This window comes from Sebastes fasciatus, chromosome 4 (genome assembly GCF_043250625.1).
Source record: "Sebastes fasciatus isolate fSebFas1 chromosome 4, fSebFas1.pri, whole genome shotgun sequence".
NCBI classification, from domain to species: domain Eukaryota; kingdom Metazoa; phylum Chordata; class Actinopteri; order Perciformes; family Sebastidae; genus Sebastes; species Sebastes fasciatus.
In genome coordinates, this window is record NC_133798.1 from 27,187,068 (window position 1) to 27,206,693 (window position 19,626).

Here is a 19,626-nt window from a genome sequence, read left to right on the forward strand (position 1 = left end):
CTACAATACTTCAATAGCCTACCTCAATACTGAAATACCTCAATACTACAATACTTTAATACTTCAATAGTACTTTAATACTTCAATAGCCTACCTCAATACTTCAATACTTCAATACCTCAATACTACAATACTTTAATACTTCAATACTTCAATACTACAATACTTCAATAGCCTACCTCAATACTGAAATACCTCAATACTACAATACTTTAATACTTCAATACTTCAATACTACAATACTACAATACTTCAATAGCCTACCTCAATACTGAAATACCTCAATACTACAATACTTTAATACTTCAATAGTACTTTAATACTTCAATAGCCTACCTCAATACTTCAATACTTCAATACCTCAATACTACAATACTTTAATACTTCAATACTTCAATACTACAATACTTCAATAGCCTACCTCAATACTGAAATACCTCAATACTACAATACTTTAATACTTCAATAGTACTTTAATACTTCAATAGCCTACCTCAATACTTCAATACTTCAATACTACAATACTTCAATACTGAAATACTTTAAATCTGAAATGCTGCAATACTGAAATACTTTAATGAAAGTAATTGTCAGATTAATCGATAGGTTAATGAAAATAGTCGTTCACTGTGAATCATGAAGCTGGGAGAAATGTCTAATACAATTTAGATTTTAAATTTAAATAATTAGAAAATTTAATTTCATTAAATTTTGATTTTTAATTTCATTCATAAAGAAATTTAAATTGATTTCAGAAGAAAACATGTTCTAAAAGTAAAAAAACAATGAAATGAAAAGTAAAGGTGAAGACAGGATCAAAGTTTCCCATTAAAGATGATGAGTTCACTGATTAACTGCTTCCTCAGAGAGGGCAGCAGTGAAATCTGATCAGAGATCAGACTGTTTTCTTCACTTCTCTGTGAAGTTGATGATCAATACAAACTGAAGCTGCTTATCACCAACTTAGACTAACAATGGTCCAATCTGATCCAGGATCCGTAGACTGTGGATCACTGAGCGACTCTTAAAGTCATAAACTCATTCAGCGGTCCACAGTCTAAATTATTATTCTTATTGTTGATGAATCTGTTAAAGCTGCAGTAGGCAGAATATTTTTGGCATCATTGGGCAAAAATTCCATGATAACCTTTCAGTATATTGTAATTCAAGTGTTCTGAGAGAAAACTAGACTTCTGCACCTCCTCATGGCTCTGTTTTCAGGCTTTAGAAAATCTAGCCTGTGACGGGAGACTTTGGCCAATCACAGGTCATTTCAGAGAGAGAGAGCGTTCCTATTGGCTGTTTACTCACCATCTCTGATCAAACGGTCAAACTAGGCAGCGCTGATTAAATATGAATCAATATTCTGTTACTGTAATGACTTTCTCTCCTCAAATGTTCTCAGAAACAGTCCAAAGATATTCACTTTGCTGTGGTAGTTAATGTAGTATTTAATATCATATTTCATATGATATTTAACGGTAGTTCATATAATCTTTAAGATAATAAGTAATGATATTCAAATCATAGTATAAAATGCTTTTGTTCGTCATTCTGATGAAACTGCAGCTTCATGTTTGTAACATCTGACTGGAGATCAGTTGTATGTCTGTAATAATGTTTAGTTGTGTCGTTAAATATTTTCTGTTAAACAGACTTTTAGTAAAATCATCAATTAAAAAAAATCAAACATAAAATCTGTAAAAAGCTGCGAACTTTGATTTAAAGATGGCTTTTTGACTACATTCAAGTCAATTTTATTTGTATAGCCCAAAATCACAAATTTGCCTCAGGTGGCTTTACGACCTGTAGAGGATACGACACCCTCTGTGCTTTACAGTGCGACCGTCATTGATTATCAGTGATTATTTTTCTGCCAATCAACTGATCACTTTATCAGCTCTGATGTAAACAGATGTAAGCTTTTGTTTTGCCCGTCATTAAATCTTAAACTCAGAATAAGTTTTAAATCAGAGGGAAGAACTTTACACTCTTCTTCGTCGGTGTCATTACGGGGCCTTAGTTTTATCTAACGTCTGATCTCAGATCATCTCTGAGTGTTTCGTAGGCAAAGCTAAAAAATTATCGCTGAAAAAAAATTACAGAATTTACAAAATTAGCCTTCAACAAATCATAATGAACCAAAATGCTTTCTACACTTCTCAACGATGGGGTCCACGCTGCCTGCCCGGCCCGGGGACTGAATTCGGTGTGGGAGGCCCGTACATATGAGTGGTTTTATCAAATTGTTTATAGAGTTTCACAATAATAGCCTCTGCTCTCAGCCCTGCAGGTGTGTACCTGCGCTCAGGAAGGCGGGGCCTCGGTGGGAGTGGCCCAGTATGATGTCAGCTTCCCGGAGTTCGGTGATGTCTGCACAGAGGGCAGCTGTTACCCGGCAACAGGAGACCTTCTGATTGGCCGAGCCCACCAGCTTTCGTCCACCTCCACGTGCGGACGGAAACGACCCGAATCGTTCTGCATCGTCAGCCACCTGCAGGTAAACAACACGTGAACAACATGACATACAGGTAAACAACACCTGAACAACACGACATACAGGTAAACAACACCTGAACAACACGACATATAGGTAAACAACACCTGAACAACACGACATACAGTTAAACAACACCTGAACAACACAACATACAGGTAAACAACACCTGAACAACACGACATATAGGTAAACAACACCTGAACAACACGACATACAGTTAAACAACACCTGAACAACACGACATATAGGTAAACAACACCTGAACAACATGACATACAGGTAAACAACACCTGAACAACACGACATACAGGTAAACAACACCTGAACAACACGACATATAGGTAAACAACACCTGAACAACACGACATACAGTTAAACAACACCTGAACAACACAACATACAGGTAAACAACACCTGAACAACACGACATATAGGTAAACAACACCTGAACAACACGACATACAGTTAAACAACACCTGAACAACACGACATATAGGTAAACAACACCTGAACAACATGACATACAGTTAAACAACACCTGAACAACACAACATACAGGTAAACAACACCTGAACAACACGACATACAGGTAAACAACACCTGAACAACAGGACAGTAAAGATTGTCAGAATCAGAGACATAAACTAGTCTAAGAGACAAGAATATCAACGTTTTTCTTTCACTGACTGATCTTAAAGTTGATAAGATAATAGGTACCGATATTTGTGTTATTGTTATTCTAAAATATAGTTGTAAGGTTTTTGTTCATTGAGGAGAGAAATAGGCCTGAACAACACGACATACAGGTAAACAACACCTGAACAACAGGACAGTAAAGATTGTCAGAATCAGAGACATAAACTAGTCTAAGAGACAAGAATATCAACGTTTTTCTTTCACTGACTGATCTTAAAGTTGATAAGATAATAGGTACCGATATTTGTGTTATTGTTATTCTAAAATATAGTTGTAAGGTTTTTGTTCATTGAGGAGAGAAATAGGTCTCCTTCATCACTAGCAGTATAGCCTTTGGAGGTTAAATGTTTTGATTTTATACTTTTCATGCACACATTTTCACTATATATTGGTGCTTTTTGCACCAAATCGTACCATTTAAAAAAAAGTTCTGCCACTCATCACTGCTCAATCCAGACACCAGTGAAACAAGTTCAGTCAAAACCAGACCAGCACCCGTGGGAGAACCAGAACCAAACACTGCTGAGATCAGTCTGTCGATTAGGAAATGAGCTGCACTGAGAACAACTGGTAAGACGCTGGAGAGATTATATATCTGGTCTGGTCTGGTCTGGTCTGGTCTGGAAACGTTGCTGGGAGAGAGGGACGTAGGGAATTCCCCGCTAAGCCTGCTGCCCCCAAGACCCGGATAAGAGGAAGAGATTGGATGGATGGATGGGAGGAAGGAAGATGTTTTTCTTTAAGAATAACATCTTCCTTCTTCTTTTCTTCAACACACACATACAGACACTTTGTTGTTTGAGCGTGTGCAGTGTTTCTGTTTCACTCTGATTGGACGCTCAGTGTGTTTAGTTAAAGTCTGTCTGCAGCGTTTCCTGTATAAAATGACCTCCCTAAAAGGAAACACTGAGCTCTGACAGCACACAGATGTTTGTCCAGATGTTTCAACTTCAAAGATCAAACCGAAAGAGAGAGTAAACTGAGCGTGCTCAGTGTGAAGCTGTCTCTGTAAACATGCTTGCATTTATTTTTTACATTGTTTGCTGATCATGACGCAGCAATCTGACGGTCCTCATTTATTAAATCAGTCAACAATCAGTCACAGATCAGTCATCAATCAATCAAAGATCATACATCAGTTGATCACAGATCAGTCATCAATCAATCACAGAATCACCGACTCAACGTTTCTTCTTATCTCCACTAACTGAGACACCAGGAATCTGAGGTATTCACCTCATTATTATTAACCCTTTACTACCCCGTCTGTTTCTGTCTCACTCTCTCTCTCTGTCTCTCTGTCCCTCTCTCTGTCTCACTCTCTCTGTCTGTCTGTCTCTCTGTCTGTCTGTCTGTATGTCTGTCCCTCTCTCTGTCTTTCTGTCTGTCTGTCACTTTCTCTGTCTCACTCTCTCTGTCTGTCTGTCATTTTCTCTGTCTCACTCTCTCTGTCTGTCTGTCTCATGAACCAGGAGGAGAAGAAGTGTTTCATCTGCGACTCAGCGACGCCGTACGACAAGCTGACCAATAAGACGAGCGGTCATCGCGTCGAGAACGTCGTCACCACGTTCGCTCCGAACAGACTGAAGACCTGGTGGCAGTCTGAGAACGGTGAGAACACACACAGGTCAGAGGTGAAACTCTGAGTTAGTTAACACCTGATCAATACCATTATAATACCATTACACCACCAAATATGTCTACCGCCGGGACTGCTGCTGTGAAAACAGACTGTATACATTGATGTAGAGGATGTTATTGATCAGTGTACTAATGTCCTACTGTGTAAACAAACTGTCAGTAGATTATTGATTATCTATTGTGTTAACTGTCTGTTGGTGGTGCTGTCTGCAGGTCTGGAGAACGTCACCATCCAGCTCAACCTGGAGGCAGAGTTTCACTTCACACATCTCATCATGACCTTCAAGGTGAGTTCTACACAGATACACAGAGCAGGGGATTCTGGGTAATCACAGGCTGACACAGGAACCAACCTGCACCCGTTTAAAGGGGGATTAAAATATCACACAACATCCAGTCACCCTCAGCTCAGAATAAAACTTCTGCTTGTCCTTCTTCTTTATAACACTGTGACTCTGTGAACACAGACGGCTGTCACTTTGTTAGAGCAGCTCCACTCACATGTTTATTGCTCATAATGTGTAATCTCTGTTAAATAGTAAAAGTCTGTATGAAGCTGAGACACGTAGGATTAATGAATCGCTCATGATGTGACTGCTCACACTGATAATATTGTAGATTATATGTTGACATTTGTTAGTGAGCATGATGTCGGTGCAGTGGTTAGCACTGTCGCCTCACATCAAGAGGGTCGCGGGATCGAATCCGGCTTGGGGTCCTTCTGTGTGCAATTTGCATGTTCTCCTCGTGTTAGTGTGGGTTTATTCCGGTTGCTCTGGCTGCCTCCCACAGACTAAAAACATGCAGGTTAGCGTGGGTTTACTCCAGGTGTTAGAAAGGGAGTTTTTTAAAGTATGTTTTCTAACATCAACACTCTCCGTCCTCAGACGTTTCGACCTGCTGCCATGGTGATCGAGCGTTCATCTGACTTCGGGAAGACATGGGAGGTTTATCGTTACTTTGCCTACGACTGTGAGTCCTCATTCCCATCTGTTTCCCCGGGTCCAATGCAGAAGGTTGATGATATCATCTGTGACTCACGTTACTCCGACATCGAGCCGTCCACTGAAGGAGAGGTACGGTGGTATTCTGAGGGTTCACTCACTGATAGCTGGTCTGATAACCACGGAGTTAAAGAGGAAATGATGTCATAATGAGATAGACGTCACTGTGATGTCATCTTTTCAACTGTTCAGCTGTTAATGAGCGTCGGATCATGTGGTGAAATGTCCGTTTTTTTTCAGGTGATTTTCAGAGTTCTGGACCCGGTGTTCAAGATCGATGATCCCTACAGCCCCGGAATCCAGAGTACGTCTCCTAACACCAGACAAAAACTATTGATCAGTTATTATCTATCATTTACCTGTTGTCTATCTGTCGGGGTTATTGATCAGTTATTATATATCATTTACCTGTTATCGATCTTTTGTTCAGACATGTTGAAGATCACCAACCTACGGGTGAAGTTCACCAGACTGCACACGCTCGGAGACAACCTGCTGGACTCTCGTATGGAGATCACAGAGAAGTATTATTACGCCATCTTCGACATGGTGGTCCGAGGAAACTGCTTCTGCTACGGACACGCCTCCGAATGCGCCCCGGTCCAGGGAGCTGGCCAGACCAGTGAGGGCATGGTGAGTCTGGAAGTGGGCATTGTGAGTACTGAAGGGTGTATGGTGAGTCTTGGAAGTGGGCATTGTGAGTACTGAAGGGAGTATGGTGAGTCTGGAAGGAGACAGGGTGAGTCCCGAAGTGGGGATTGCGAGTTCTGTATGGGGCAGGGTGAGTCCTGAAGGGGTCAGCGTAGGTTTACTCCAGGTTCTCTGGCTTCCTCCCACAGTCTAAAGACATGCAGGTTAATTGTCGACTCTAAATGTCCCATAGGTGTGAATGTGAGTGTGAATGGTTGTCTGTCTCTATGTGTCAGCCCTGTGATAGTCTGGTGACCTGTCCAGGGTGTACCCCGCCGTCACCCAATGTCAGCTGGGATCGGCTCCAGCCCCCCCCACCACCCCGAACAGAAGATCCATACAGATAATGGATGGATGGATTATAATATCAACTCACTATTATATCAGTTGTGTTCTGTGGTGTCTGTAGCCAGATGTATTCAAGAGTTTCTGTTTATGTAGGTTCACAGTCGCTGCATGTGAATATTGATTGATTATTGATTATTGATTATTGATCAGATGTGACTGTGTGTGTATTGTGTCTTCAGGTTCACGGTCACTGCATGTGTAACCACAACACTAAAGGTCTGAACTGTGAAAAGTGTCAGGATTTCTACCACGACCTGCCGTGGAGACCAGCTGAGGGACGCAACACCAACGCCTGCAAAAGTGAGTCCATACTGGTCTATACTGGTCTCTGCTGGTCACTACTGGTTTCTTCTGGTATTTACCATTGACTGCTGGTCTCTGCTGTATCTACCTGTGTCTACTGGTTTCTTCCAGATTTTACTGCTGACTACTGGTCTCTGCTGTATCTACTGGTTTCTTCTGGTCTTTACCACTGACTACTGGTCTCTGCTGTATCTACTGGTTTCTACTGGTCTTTACCACTGACTGATGGTCTCTGCTGTATCTACTGGTTTCTTCTGGTCTTTACCACTGACTGCTGGTCTCTGCTGGTATCTACTGGTTTCTGCTGATCTCTACTCTCTGGTCTCTACTGGGGGACAACCAGTACAAACCCAGTCTCTTCTGGTTTCTGTTGGGCTGGGACTATTTCAAAATGTTTGACAGCAGTACTAAACTGATACCTGAGTCCTTTTTGTGTTTCTGAACTGATCCTGAAACCAGTGGAGAATAAAACAGCTCAGACGTCTGCTGGTTGAAATCCGAACTGACTTCAGAGTCAAATTCTGCTTCAGGCTCTCTTTATATAAATTAATAATCAATCTGATCAATAATCAATCATCATGACCTCCGTCTGAAACAGCTGCTGCAAATGAAACAGGAATTTAACTTGAGGTCTGTCGACAGGAATCTCTGACTGAATCTCATCTCTTCTTCTTCTTCTTCTGTGGTGTCTGCAGAGTGTAACTGTAACCAGCACTCAGACTCGTGTCACTTCGACATGGCCGTGTTCATGGCGTCAGGAAACATCAGCGGAGGAGTCTGTGACGACTGTCAGCACAACACAGACGGATACAACTGTGAGCAGTGTAAACCGTTTTACTTTCAACATCCAGAGAGAGACGTCCGAGACCCCAACATCTGCCAGCGTGAGTTCACACCGATATGTGTTTGACAGCAGGGTCAACTAAATGTATCTGTGAGCTGTTTTTAAATACTAACTTCAAACTAAATACACTCACTTCAGTCCCTTTACTACAACATCTGTTGATCCTTGTTACAGCAGAAGTTATTGAAGTGTAATTCTGTCCTTTACATCCCCAAAAATCTGTAAAACATCCATGGAATACTCCCCTGAATTACAAGGCAAATAAACACTACAATAGTAGTACTAGTAGGACTGACTTGACTATAGTGACTTTTTAGAACCTGAAGTTTCAGTTTAAACCTGTTTCTTGTCTGCAGTTGATCCAGATGAACGAATCCATCTTTATTAAACCTCTGCAGTGAAGTCTTCATCCTCACAATGTACTTCGTCCTGTGTGTGTTTCCGTAGCTTGTAACTGCGACCCTCTGGGCTCTCAGAATGGAGGAATATGTGACCGGATGACTGATGGTCGAACTGGTCTGATAGCCGGTCAGTGTCGCTGTAAAGTCAACGTGGAGGGAGAACGCTGCGAGCGCTGCAAATCGGCGCATTACAATCTGAGCGACGAGGCTGACGGCTGCACGGGTACGACACAATACACAACACCTGCATGGGAATACACTCAACACCTGCATGGAAATACACTCAACACCTGCATGGAAATACAAGCAACACCTGCACAGAAATACACTCAACACCTGCACGGAAATACACTCAACACCTCCATGGAAATACACGCAACACCTGCACAGAAATACATGCAACACCTGCATGGAAATACACTCAACACCTGCACGGAAATACACTCAACACCTGCATGGAAATACATGCAACACCTGCATAGAAATACACTCAACACCTGCATGGGAATACACTCAACACCTGCACGGAAATACACTCAACACCCGCACGGAAATACACTCAACACCCACACAGAAATACACACAACACCTGCACGGAAATACACTCTAAACTTGCTAGGAAATACACACAACACCTGCACAGGAGCAAGATATTACACACCTGCAGATACAAACAGACAGACAATCACACACACACACACAGATACACTCACACAGCACCTGCATGACAGGAAGCATAACACAGTTCCAAACACAGGAGAAGATAATATGGATAAATATACTTTTACATCACAGCATTGGTCAGCAGTACTGTATAGTATTGTTATTGTGTGTATTATTACTGTGTTTCAGCATGTACCTGCAGCCCTGTGGGAACACTTCCTGGAGGAAATCCCTGCGACAGTGATACAGGAAGCTGCTTCTGTAAACGTCTGGTGACCGGACGAGACTGTGACCAGTGTGTGGTGAGAACATTACTGTTCATTACATTACCGTGAGACTACCAGTTCAACCAGCAGTTCAACCACCAGTTCAACCAGCAGTTCAACCAGCAGTTCAACCAGCAGTCCTGAATCTTGAACTGGTCAGACTGGACTGCTTCTATAAAGACTTAGTGGTTCAGTCTAATTCAGATTAATGATGTGTGTGCTGTTCTCTACCTGACAACTGAGCTGCTGATAACATGAACACAATACATAATATTGTAATATCTTATATCTCACAGGGGAGTTTCCCTTTACATTATCGTATGTAAAGTCTCATGTCTGTGTGTATATATATATATATATGTATATAATATTAAGATAATAAGATATATAATAATCATTATAAGTCCTAAGTGTATATATAAGATTACAGAAACGGAGATTCTGTTTTACAAGAAGTTTTACAAGTCAGATTAGAAAGACGACAGGAAATACTGAGTTTACAAGTGTGTGTGTGTGTGTGTGTATGTGTGTGTGTGTGTGTGTGTGTCTCTGCGTGTGTCTGCGTGTGCCTGCGTGTGCCTGCGTGCGTGCTTGTTTGTGTGGGGAGGAGATGAAAGCCTGAATGACTTCCTCTCAAAGCTTTAAATCAAGTTTTACAACCAGAAACGAGCAGGGCGGTTTCTAACATCTGCTCAATGTGTGTGTGTGTGTGTGTGTGTCTGTGTGTCTGTGTTTGTCTGTCTTTGTCTGTCTGTGTGTGTGTGTGTGTGTGTGTGTGTGTGTGTGTGTGTGTGTGTGTGTGTGTGTGTGTGTGTGCGTGTGTGCGTGTGTGCGTGTGTGCGTGTGTGCGTGTGTGCGTGTGTGCGTGCGTGCGTGTGTGTGTGTGATTTCAGTCTGAACACTGGGGTCTGAGTAATGACATGGACGGCTGCAGATCATGTGACTGTGACCTCGGAGGAGCCATCAACAACCAGTGAGTTCACATCCAAATCCCTGCTAACTGCTAACTCTTAACCGCCAGCTGGGTGGATTTACGGTCCGATCCGGTCCTGTCCGATCCGGTCCGGTCCGGTCCGGTCTGCTGAGTTTGTATTTTCTGTTTTGTTTAAACTCCAAATAGTTTTAGATTATTTTCTTTTTGTCTTTCCTGGATTTTAAGAGTACATTTTTATATTATTTAAAAGTCTAAAGGTAGCCTACACGTACTAGGAATTAATCCGATGCAGTTGGAGTCTCTGTCTATCATCGTTCTCAGTTGTTTTCTTCCTGATGTTCTTACTGCCCGTCATCCTGTTCTGACTCACTTTCCTGCTTTATTTTCTTCAGTTTTCCCGACACGATTCTTTCCTGTTGTTTGCTCTTTTCTTTTCTTCTTCATTTGTCCGTTGTGACGTTTTCCACTTCCTGTCTTCCTGCAGGTGTGATCAGGTGAGTGGTCAGTGCGTCTGCAGAGATCACATGTTCGGTCGACGCTGCGATCAGGTCGAGTCTGGATTCTACTTCATTGGCCTGGATCACTACACCTACGAGGCCGAGGACGCCAAGTTTGGACCTGTGAGTCATATTTTTTAACCTTTGCCCACTGATCACCTGGAAGACGTCACTCATCACCTGACGAAACTCTCCTTTATCTTTTTAACTTAAAAACATTTTTTGTCAGTATTGAAGGGCATTTTTAAAATTCTCATTAAATTTCATGTGGTATTACACGGGGTTCAATATTTGTTCGACTCCTATTTTCATGGCCAAATTATATTATTCACCACCATCGTGTGAAATTTCTACGTTGATGACACCCACTTGTACATGTATGTAATAATCATTAAACACAACAGTCTAAATCATTTCAAAAACTGATTGTTTGTGAATTTGATCTGGACTTAAAACTGAAAGCTCAATCTGAGTCAAGTTTGATCACAACTTAAAACACACTGACTATGTCAGTAAGACTCCCTCTGCTATTTACACTATACATGACTGATATTTATTTGCCGTATATCTTTATCTTTATGCTGATGATACTGTCTTTATTTTTTTATCTTTATTGACTCCACCACAAACCAACCAGATTGCTGCTGTCTACCTCCAGACATCTTTTATTATTTAAAACCTTTGTTTTTCACTCCAAAAAGACAAAATGAGCTCGGAGTTTAGAAAGTAGTTTTGTCTTACCGTGATTATTTATAATTTTTTCAGTTTTTTTCTCTTCCTGATGAAAGTTGGTTTCGTACTTTTCTTCAATGATTGTTGTTAAATTATGAGAATTATAAAAACAAAAGACTTCAGAATCACAATGAGCTGGTCAAACGTCATTTCATCCCTTTTCATGTCTTCATCTCGTCCCTTTAGGGAGTGACGGTGGTCCCGAGGCCCCGCCCTCTGGACCGCAGTCCCACCTGGACAGGTATTGGCTTGGTCAATGTCCCAGAGGGGGCCTTCCTGGAATTCTCTGTGGACAACATCCCCCACTCCATGGAGTACGGCATCCTCGTCCGCTACGAACCTCAGGTAGGACCAGCAGAACCCAAACCATATGATTGGACACTGGCGTCACTCTCAGATTGAGAAATTTGTGTCGTTTGATCAGACCTGTTGATGGACATAATGAGCAGACATGTTAAAACATCTGTCCAGTACTAGAAACTGGAGTCGGATCAGGATCGACCGTGGCAGGTTTCTCTCAGATCAGCAGCACATAGATCAGATACAAAGTCTGGATCGCATCTCACCCAGTCACTTCTAATAATTATCAAAAGAAATGAACAAAGAAAGATACAAAACAATACATGTGTGGTTAAAGTTAAAAGTCAAGTCAAACTTTATTTATGTAAAACAACCGTTGTGCTAAACATGTACATAATAAAATGAATACAAAGCAAGCGTCAATAAGAGCAGAGTAAAAACAATCATGTGCACAAAATAAAAGAGTTGCAGCACAAGTCTTAAAAGTTTGAACCTGTGATGTGTTTGTTGGTCCTGCAGCTGCCTGACCAATGGGAGGAGGTTCTGATGACAGTGATGAGACCTGGACCAATCACAGCAGACAGTCGCTGTGTCAACACCGTGCCCGACGACGACCACCAGATGATCTCACTCCATCCAGGCTCACGGTAACATTCAGCAACCAGCTCGGGTTCCTAAAAATACATTTATGTACACTTTAAAAGGAAATTGATGGCACCTGCATAACATCAACATCACAAGGAGACATTTGAATAAGCTAATCTTACATATTCTAACGTATCTGGTAAATGTTAGCCGTCAACATATTGAATCAGAAAGAACTCGCAGCTTGAGCCGAATAAAATGATTGGACGGTTTATTACAGCCCAGTGACAGCCACAGATAACAGATTTTTCTCTTTCGTTTGTCAGAGCTTTTGATTTATTGATTGCTGTCAGGATGTAAAGAGAATTTCAACAAATGTAACAGAACTGTTTTTGAAGAGGATTACCAACCCTAGCTTTGTATTACTGGTTTTGTTTTTATGTGCAGCACTTCTTTAGTAATGAATTGATTGTATTACTATCTACTGCGTCATAAAAGCAGATTACAGGAGTTTAAACCAACCTGTGTGCTGTTTTCTGTCTGTCCCCTCAGGTATGTGGCTTTTCCCAGACCGGTTTGTTTTGAATCTGGTCTGAACTACACAATCCGCCTCAGTCTGCCACTGTACTCGGCCCTCAGTGACGTCCAGTCTCCATATACACTCATTGACTCGGTGAGGAAACTCTAATGTGATCTTCAAACACACTGAGATTATTTTCTTGACCACAATTATGTCTTTAAATGTCTTGTTTTGTCCAAAACCCAAAGAGAAAAGCAGAGGATACTAACAATGGAAGAGCTGGAACCAGCCAATTATTTGATATTTTGCTTGAAAAATGACTGAATTGATTAATTGGTTAGTAAAATTAAGATTAATTTTCTACCAATCAACTAATCGATTAATCTATGTATTGTTATATTTCTGTTTAATACACTGTATAAAGCAAACAACATGTTCACATGACATTCAGTAGTTCAGTCGCCAGCTCAGGTGGATTATTACGGAAAGGTAAAATGAAGGTGATGTTTGCTGTCTGGGCTCTGAACTCGGCACTCTGAGCTCAGCACAGCAACAGAGCGTGATGAAGAGGCTGCTGTCTGCTGGACACAGACGAGTTGATGAAGAGGCTGCTGTCTGCTGGACACAGACGAGTTGATGAAGAGGCTGCAGTCTGCTGGACACAGACGGGTTGATGAAGAGGCTGCTGTCTGCTGGACACAGACGAGTTGATGGAGAGGCTGCAGTCTGCTGGACACAGACGGGTTGATGAAGAGGCTGCAGTCTGCTTGACACAGACGGGTTGATGAAGAGGCTGCTGTCTGCTGGACACAGACGAGTTGATGAAGAGGCTGCTGTCTGCTGGACACAGACGGGTTGATGAAGAGGCTGCTGTGTGCCGGACATAGACGGGTTGATGAAGAGGCTGCTGTGTGCTGGACACAGACGGGTTGAAGAAGAGGCTCCTGTGTGCTGGACAGCCCATCTCTCCTCTCTCTATAAAGACACCTGTAGACAGGGAGCTTTCAGACAGTCTCATGGCCTTCTTCCCCCTCAGATCGTGTTAATGCCTCATAAGAATCTGAACATAAAGACACCTGTAGACAGGGAGCTTTCAGTCAGTCTCATGGCCTTCTTCCCCCTCAGATCGTGTTAATGCCTCACTGTAAGAACCTGGAGATCTTCACGGCCTCAGAAGGAGGAGACACCAATGGGAACAGTGGCTGGGAGACTTTTCAGCGGTACCGTTGTCTGGAGAACAGCCAGAGCGTCATAAAGTCGCCGATGACCGACATCTGCAGAAACTTCATCTTCAGCATCTCAGCCATGTTGCACCAGGGACCTAAAGGTACACCAGTCCACCTTAAATCTGATGACCCCAACTTAATAATATCACACTGTCTATCTAAGGTTTATTGGTGTAGTGAACACAAAATTAACATATCATTATTATTATTATTATTTCCACATCCAGCAGCTACAATAACATGATCGTTCATCAGGAGTCTTTGTGTTTTGTCACCTGATGAATGTCAGTCCGATCATCTCTCTCGTTTAGCTCTGTTTTTTTGTCTCCACCACCTCCTGAGGGGAAATATCTCTCACTTCACCTGCTAAATATGGAGTCAGATCAGTCTCAATATTAATGAATGCACAAAGGATTCACATGTATTTTGTGATTTGTATATAAATGACTCTCTCCACAAAAATATTTTTCAATGCACAAAAAAATAGTTATCGTTGTATGTAAATGTTCAAAACATCCATATATAAAGAAATAAGGTTCACAAATATATTTCTGATGCACACATATATATTTATTTTTAAAGGAATCTTGTTTCAAGTAAATGTAATAGAAATCCACAAATATGTGAATTTAAAAGTATTTACAATATTTATCAAAAACATATTTGGATGTTGTTACATTTATATACAAACTGACTCCCCTGATGTCGCCCGATCCACAAATGCATTTTTTTTCATCAGATGTCTCCATCCTCTTCAGCCAATCCCACGAGGGTGTGATTTGCGTCATGCACAGGATGAACGTAGAAACTAGTTTGACTGCTAGCTTTGGGGAAGTGGTCCAAACATTTGACTTGTGTATCCATCTAAGTGTTAAAACGATCAAGAGTTCTTTCACATAGAACGCGAATGAGGTTGATTTTCTGAGCTTTCACACCGCGAATAAAGGCACTGCACTAGTCGTAAAAATACACATTAAAGCTGCTTTTAGGAGGCATTCCAGGTTCAGTTTCATGTTGTCTGTTTTTAAACTGAACCACAAGGTTTCAAACTCTGATCTACTCAAGTGCTCTTGGGCAACACATTGAGCCTCATGTAAGAACCGATTCACAGGAACAGATTCATTTTTAGTGATTTCAGAGAATTTGTACCATTCATCAGTTTTCTCGTATTTCTCTGAGGTATGAACCAAATGGGGGGTTTGTTTAATCTGACTCATTAATTAATTCAGGAGAAGAAGATGAAAATGATACTGAATGTCTCTGCCGTTCAACTCTGACCTTTGACCTACTGTGGAACGACAACAGAAAGGAGGAATTCCCCTCAGGGTTTAATTAAACTAGCTCTGAGTCTCACACATAGGATCAGATTAGCGGATTCAGATGGAAATTTTCATCACATCACTAGTCTGCTCACTCCTCCCTTTCCAAGTCCGCGGTAATGCTACGTTACCGCAGTTTCACAAGCATGTCGGAGAACTACGGTGACGTGACAAATATGTATATATTTGTTTTAATTAATGTTTCCGTATTGTAGATCCTCGACAACAAGACTTGACTGGTATCTTATTATCCACATTCCTCAAACGTCTTCAGACCTTCTGGCTCATAAATCTGTCATCATCACTCTCTCAAACAGGATCTGTGGAGGATGCATTGTTTTCTTGTAGTGTTGAACCTTGTCGGTTTTCTAACGCATATCCCGTGTTGGACTCCATTTCCCAGAATGCCAGTGTGATCCTCAGGGGTCCCTCAGCACAGTGTGTGATACCAGCGGCGGTCAGTGTCAGTGTCGCCCCAACGTGGTTGGCAGGAACTGTGACAGATGTGCTCCGGCCACGTTTCAGTTCGGACCCAACGGCTGCAGAGGTGAGAACCCTGATCATGTGATTTATAATCAATACATATTGATAATGATCATCAATATATACTTGAATATATTATATATGACTTACAATAATGTACTTTATATGTGTTTTTGTGATTTTCAGTGAAACGCTGTGTGTGAAAAAATACTTCAAATTGTTGTCACTATGTGACTGTAGATCCAGATTGTTTGTATGAGGACCAAACAAAGGTTTAGGCAAAATAATGATAATGATATAACAATGTGTTGTATAATGTGCCTGGTCCCCTGATGATACCTCTTAATTTTCAGGTTTCCCTACAGTCATGAACATACAATCTATACAAACTGTATTTCTGTGTTTTTGTTTGCAGCATGTGCGTGCGACCCTCAGGGTTCACAGAGTTCGTTCTGCGATCAGCTGACCGGTCAGTGTGTTTGTATTTCGGGAGCGTACGGTCAGCAGTGTGATCGCTGTCTGCCTGGTCACTGGGGCTTCCCCACCTGCCGACCCTGCTCCTGCAACGGACACGCCGACGACTGCGAGCCCAGCACCGGACGCTGCATCAACTGCAGGGACCACAGCACCGGACACACCTGTGACAGGTGAGTTATGGTATGGTATGGGACTTTTTGCAGAGGTCTGAGCACAGGCATCCCTCATCACTCCTCTCTCACCTCTGTTCAGGTGTCTGGATGGTTACTATGGCAACCCAGTGTTAGGATCAGGTGACCATTGTCGTCCCTGCATGTGTCCCGACGGCGTCGGCAGCCTGCGGCAGTTCGCAGGAAGTTGTCACCGCGGCGACAACTCCCAGCAGGCCATATGTGTCTGCAACACGGGATACAGAGGTAAAAACTTTATAAACACTGATGGAAAATCTTTATTAACACTGAGTTCTATACTGAGATAAAACTTTATTAACACTGAGTTTTATACTGCAAAAACATTATTAATATTGAGGTAAAACTTTATTAACACTTGGCCCAACACAGTGATAAAAACATTTGTAATATTGAGATAAAACTTTATTAACACTTGGCTCGACATAGTGGTAAAAACTTTATCTATACTGAGGCGGATAAAGAAGTAAAAACATTATTAACATCGGTGTAGGTGTAAGTGGTAAAGTGATGCATTTAAAACATTTTAACCCTTTTTAATTCAACCTTTTCATCAGTTTTATTTGCTGATGAAACAGTTTTTCAGTTTTAAAGCAAAAACAGGATAAAAAAACAGCAGATGTGACAATAAAACAGAATAATTACAGTTTTAATGTTAATTAATGTTCTGGATGTTCTGGTTCTCAGCAGGAGTCAAAGAGCATCTGCCTTGCAGAAACACCCAGGGGTTTAATTAAAGAGAAGCTTTGTGATTTAGTGTGATGTAAACAGAGGCTGAGAGCAGGAATGTGATGTGACTCTGTTATTACAGCAGGAAATGAAATGTTCAGGATGAAATCAGCTGCTGCTGACAGATGCATGCATCACAAACTCTGCCTTTTTGTTTCCACTTCGAACTTCCAACAGTCTGGAAAATATTTTACTGACACAGTTTATTACTATACTTATCTTTAGGAAACTGCAGCATTTTATTTTCAGCTTTTTATTTAGTTATTTATTTTTCCTTTCCTTCTTGGTATCGTCATGTTATGTGTCTGTACATGTATGTATAATAAAAAAAAAAAAAAAAGGAAAACTGCAGCATGACAACACTGGTTTCTGAACGGTTGTGAGGTTTAAAGGTGCTCTATTCGATATACAGAGCATTAATATATCATTAACAACTATTGTCTACGTAAAGATATAGAGGAGTAATGTCTACCTGAGCAGAGAATGAAGTCTCTCTCTGTGTGTGTTAGAATCAGAGCTTCTCTGTGCATGTTAGTGCATGTGATTGTGCTCCACTGTCTAGCTCATGGCTGCCACTCTGCACTGCTCTCATAAGGCGGCTACAGCTGATAACGCCGTCCCGACCGACGGCATAGCGCCCACCCTCCGGTCTCCCCCCCCAGTTTAACACTGTTAGCTCTGTCAGCACTGTTAGCGCTGTTAGCACCGCAGGTTTAAACATTGTCAACAGGTTAAGGTGTGTGAGGTGTTGTATGGGAGTAAGAGTTGAAGCACCAAAAGCAAGTTTGGTGTCAGTTGAAGTTGAAACACTGAAAAGGGTTTGAAGGAAATTGAAAGTTTAGTTTCACACTTCAACCCTGTAAAGTTAAAGCATCACTTTGTATGTAAATACTGACAGCAGTTGAACTGTCAGCTGAAGGGTAAGAGGTCAAAGCAGCTGAGATTTAGTCTAAGCTGTTGAAATGTCAGTTGAAGAGTTAATTGAAGTGTAAACTCTGTCAGTTGAAGTGTAAGGGATGTAAAGCAGTTAAAATTTCAGTTGAAGTTGAAGCGCTCGTGATAGTTGAAGCATCAGTTGTACAACAGGCACGCTTTACAGTACGTTTTCAGTTAAACTGATGAATGAGCTACAGATATAAATACTGTAGAAAGTGAAGCAGTGAAAACATTCAACATGTCAGCTGATGAAAATAGAAATTCAAACTGACTTTTACTTTCATAGATAATGTTACGTTTTGTATGATGTCTGTAAACCCGTCTCCTTTCTGCAGGTGCTCGCTGTGACGAGTGCTCATCTGGTTACTATGGAAACCCTGGTGAGGTCGGGGGGCAGTGTCAGCCCTGTCAGTGCAACAACAACATCGACATGTTGGACCCGGAGTCCTGTGACGCCCGAACGGGCGAGTGTCTGCTTTGCCTTTACCACAGCGAGGGTGCCGCCTGCCAGAGCTGCAAGCCGGGTTTCTATGGCAACGCCCTGCTGCAGGACTGTAGGAGTGAGTACACTGGGTTTACTGGGTTACCATGGCAACGCCCTGCTGCAGGACAAAGTCTTGACTGGAATCAAGATTAAACTCTTGAGTAATATCTTGATAAACCCTGATGAGGTCTGGTTTCTGTCCACAGAATGCATTTGTAACCAGCTGGGCAGCGATCCCTCCAGCTGTCCGTCATCCGGTGACTGTCACTGCGACCTCAGCAGCGGTCAGTGTAGCTGCCTCCCCAACGTGATTGGTCAACACTGCGACCGCTGTGAACCCGACACCTGGAACTTGGCGAGCGGCCGCGGCTGTCAGACCTGTGACTGCGACTCCAAACATTCGTATGGGACGTCCTGCAACAAGGTGAGCAGCAGACTGTCGTGTGAAACTCAGATCTTTAGTGGAAAACATCATAAAGTCAGAAGGAAATTCTCTAAATTCATTAAAGGTCATACCAACATACCAACATGCCAACATAGTGAGTCCAAGTTTGTTCCACTGTTAAATCCCCATGTCTTCATTTATTGAACTTTCTTCTGATTTTAGGTAATTAAAACAAATTCTAGCTTTAGAGAGATCCGTTTATTGTTTTTGCTGGACTTCTGAATGTGAACAGTCAGTTTGGTCCACAGGTCAGCGGTCAGTGTTCCTGTCAGCCCGGCTTCGGAGGAGGAACATGCGGAGAGTGTAGAGAGCTGTTCTGGGGAGACCCAGAGGTCAAATGTCACGGTACGTTCACTGTCTATATGTTGGCTCCATTAAAGCAGAGATGTGATGTTCAGGTGTGAAACGAAGGACA

At 41.9% G+C, this 19,626-nt stretch overlaps 1 protein-coding gene across 2 annotated transcripts in view; it reads left to right on the forward strand.

Moving 5' to 3' along the window:
• The window catches only part of lamb1a (laminin, beta 1a), a 28,284-nt gene that overhangs the window by 445 nt on the left and 8,213 nt on the right, over window positions 1–19,626 (forward strand). Inside the window, exons 2-23 of one of the 2 annotated variants that reach the window (XM_074633264.1) lie at window positions 2,286–2,500; window positions 4,669–4,807; window positions 5,051–5,124; window positions 5,725–5,913; window positions 6,082–6,145; window positions 6,272–6,474; window positions 7,059–7,179; window positions 7,878–8,066; window positions 8,474–8,650; window positions 9,280–9,392; window positions 10,250–10,329; window positions 10,775–10,910; window positions 11,706–11,864; window positions 12,339–12,466; window positions 12,957–13,077; window positions 14,050–14,251; window positions 15,873–16,016; window positions 16,368–16,599; window positions 16,682–16,845; window positions 18,618–18,842; window positions 18,973–19,190; window positions 19,460–19,556. In XM_074633264.1, coding sequence (XP_074489365.1) covers window positions 2,286–2,500; window positions 4,669–4,807; window positions 5,051–5,124; window positions 5,725–5,913; window positions 6,082–6,145; window positions 6,272–6,474; window positions 7,059–7,179; window positions 7,878–8,066; window positions 8,474–8,650; window positions 9,280–9,392; window positions 10,250–10,329; window positions 10,775–10,910; window positions 11,706–11,864; window positions 12,339–12,466; window positions 12,957–13,077; window positions 14,050–14,251; window positions 15,873–16,016; window positions 16,368–16,599; window positions 16,682–16,845; window positions 18,618–18,842; window positions 18,973–19,190; window positions 19,460–19,556 — 3,390 coding nt within the window. The remainder of the gene's footprint in view (window positions 1–2,285; window positions 2,501–4,668; window positions 4,808–5,050; window positions 5,125–5,724; window positions 5,914–6,081; window positions 6,146–6,271; window positions 6,475–7,058; window positions 7,180–7,877; window positions 8,067–8,473; window positions 8,651–9,279; window positions 9,393–10,249; window positions 10,330–10,774; window positions 10,911–11,705; window positions 11,865–12,338; window positions 12,467–12,956; window positions 13,078–14,049; window positions 14,252–15,872; window positions 16,017–16,367; window positions 16,600–16,681; window positions 16,846–18,617; window positions 18,843–18,972; window positions 19,191–19,459; window positions 19,557–19,626) is intronic. The other variant, XM_074633265.1, reaches the window with a different exon arrangement.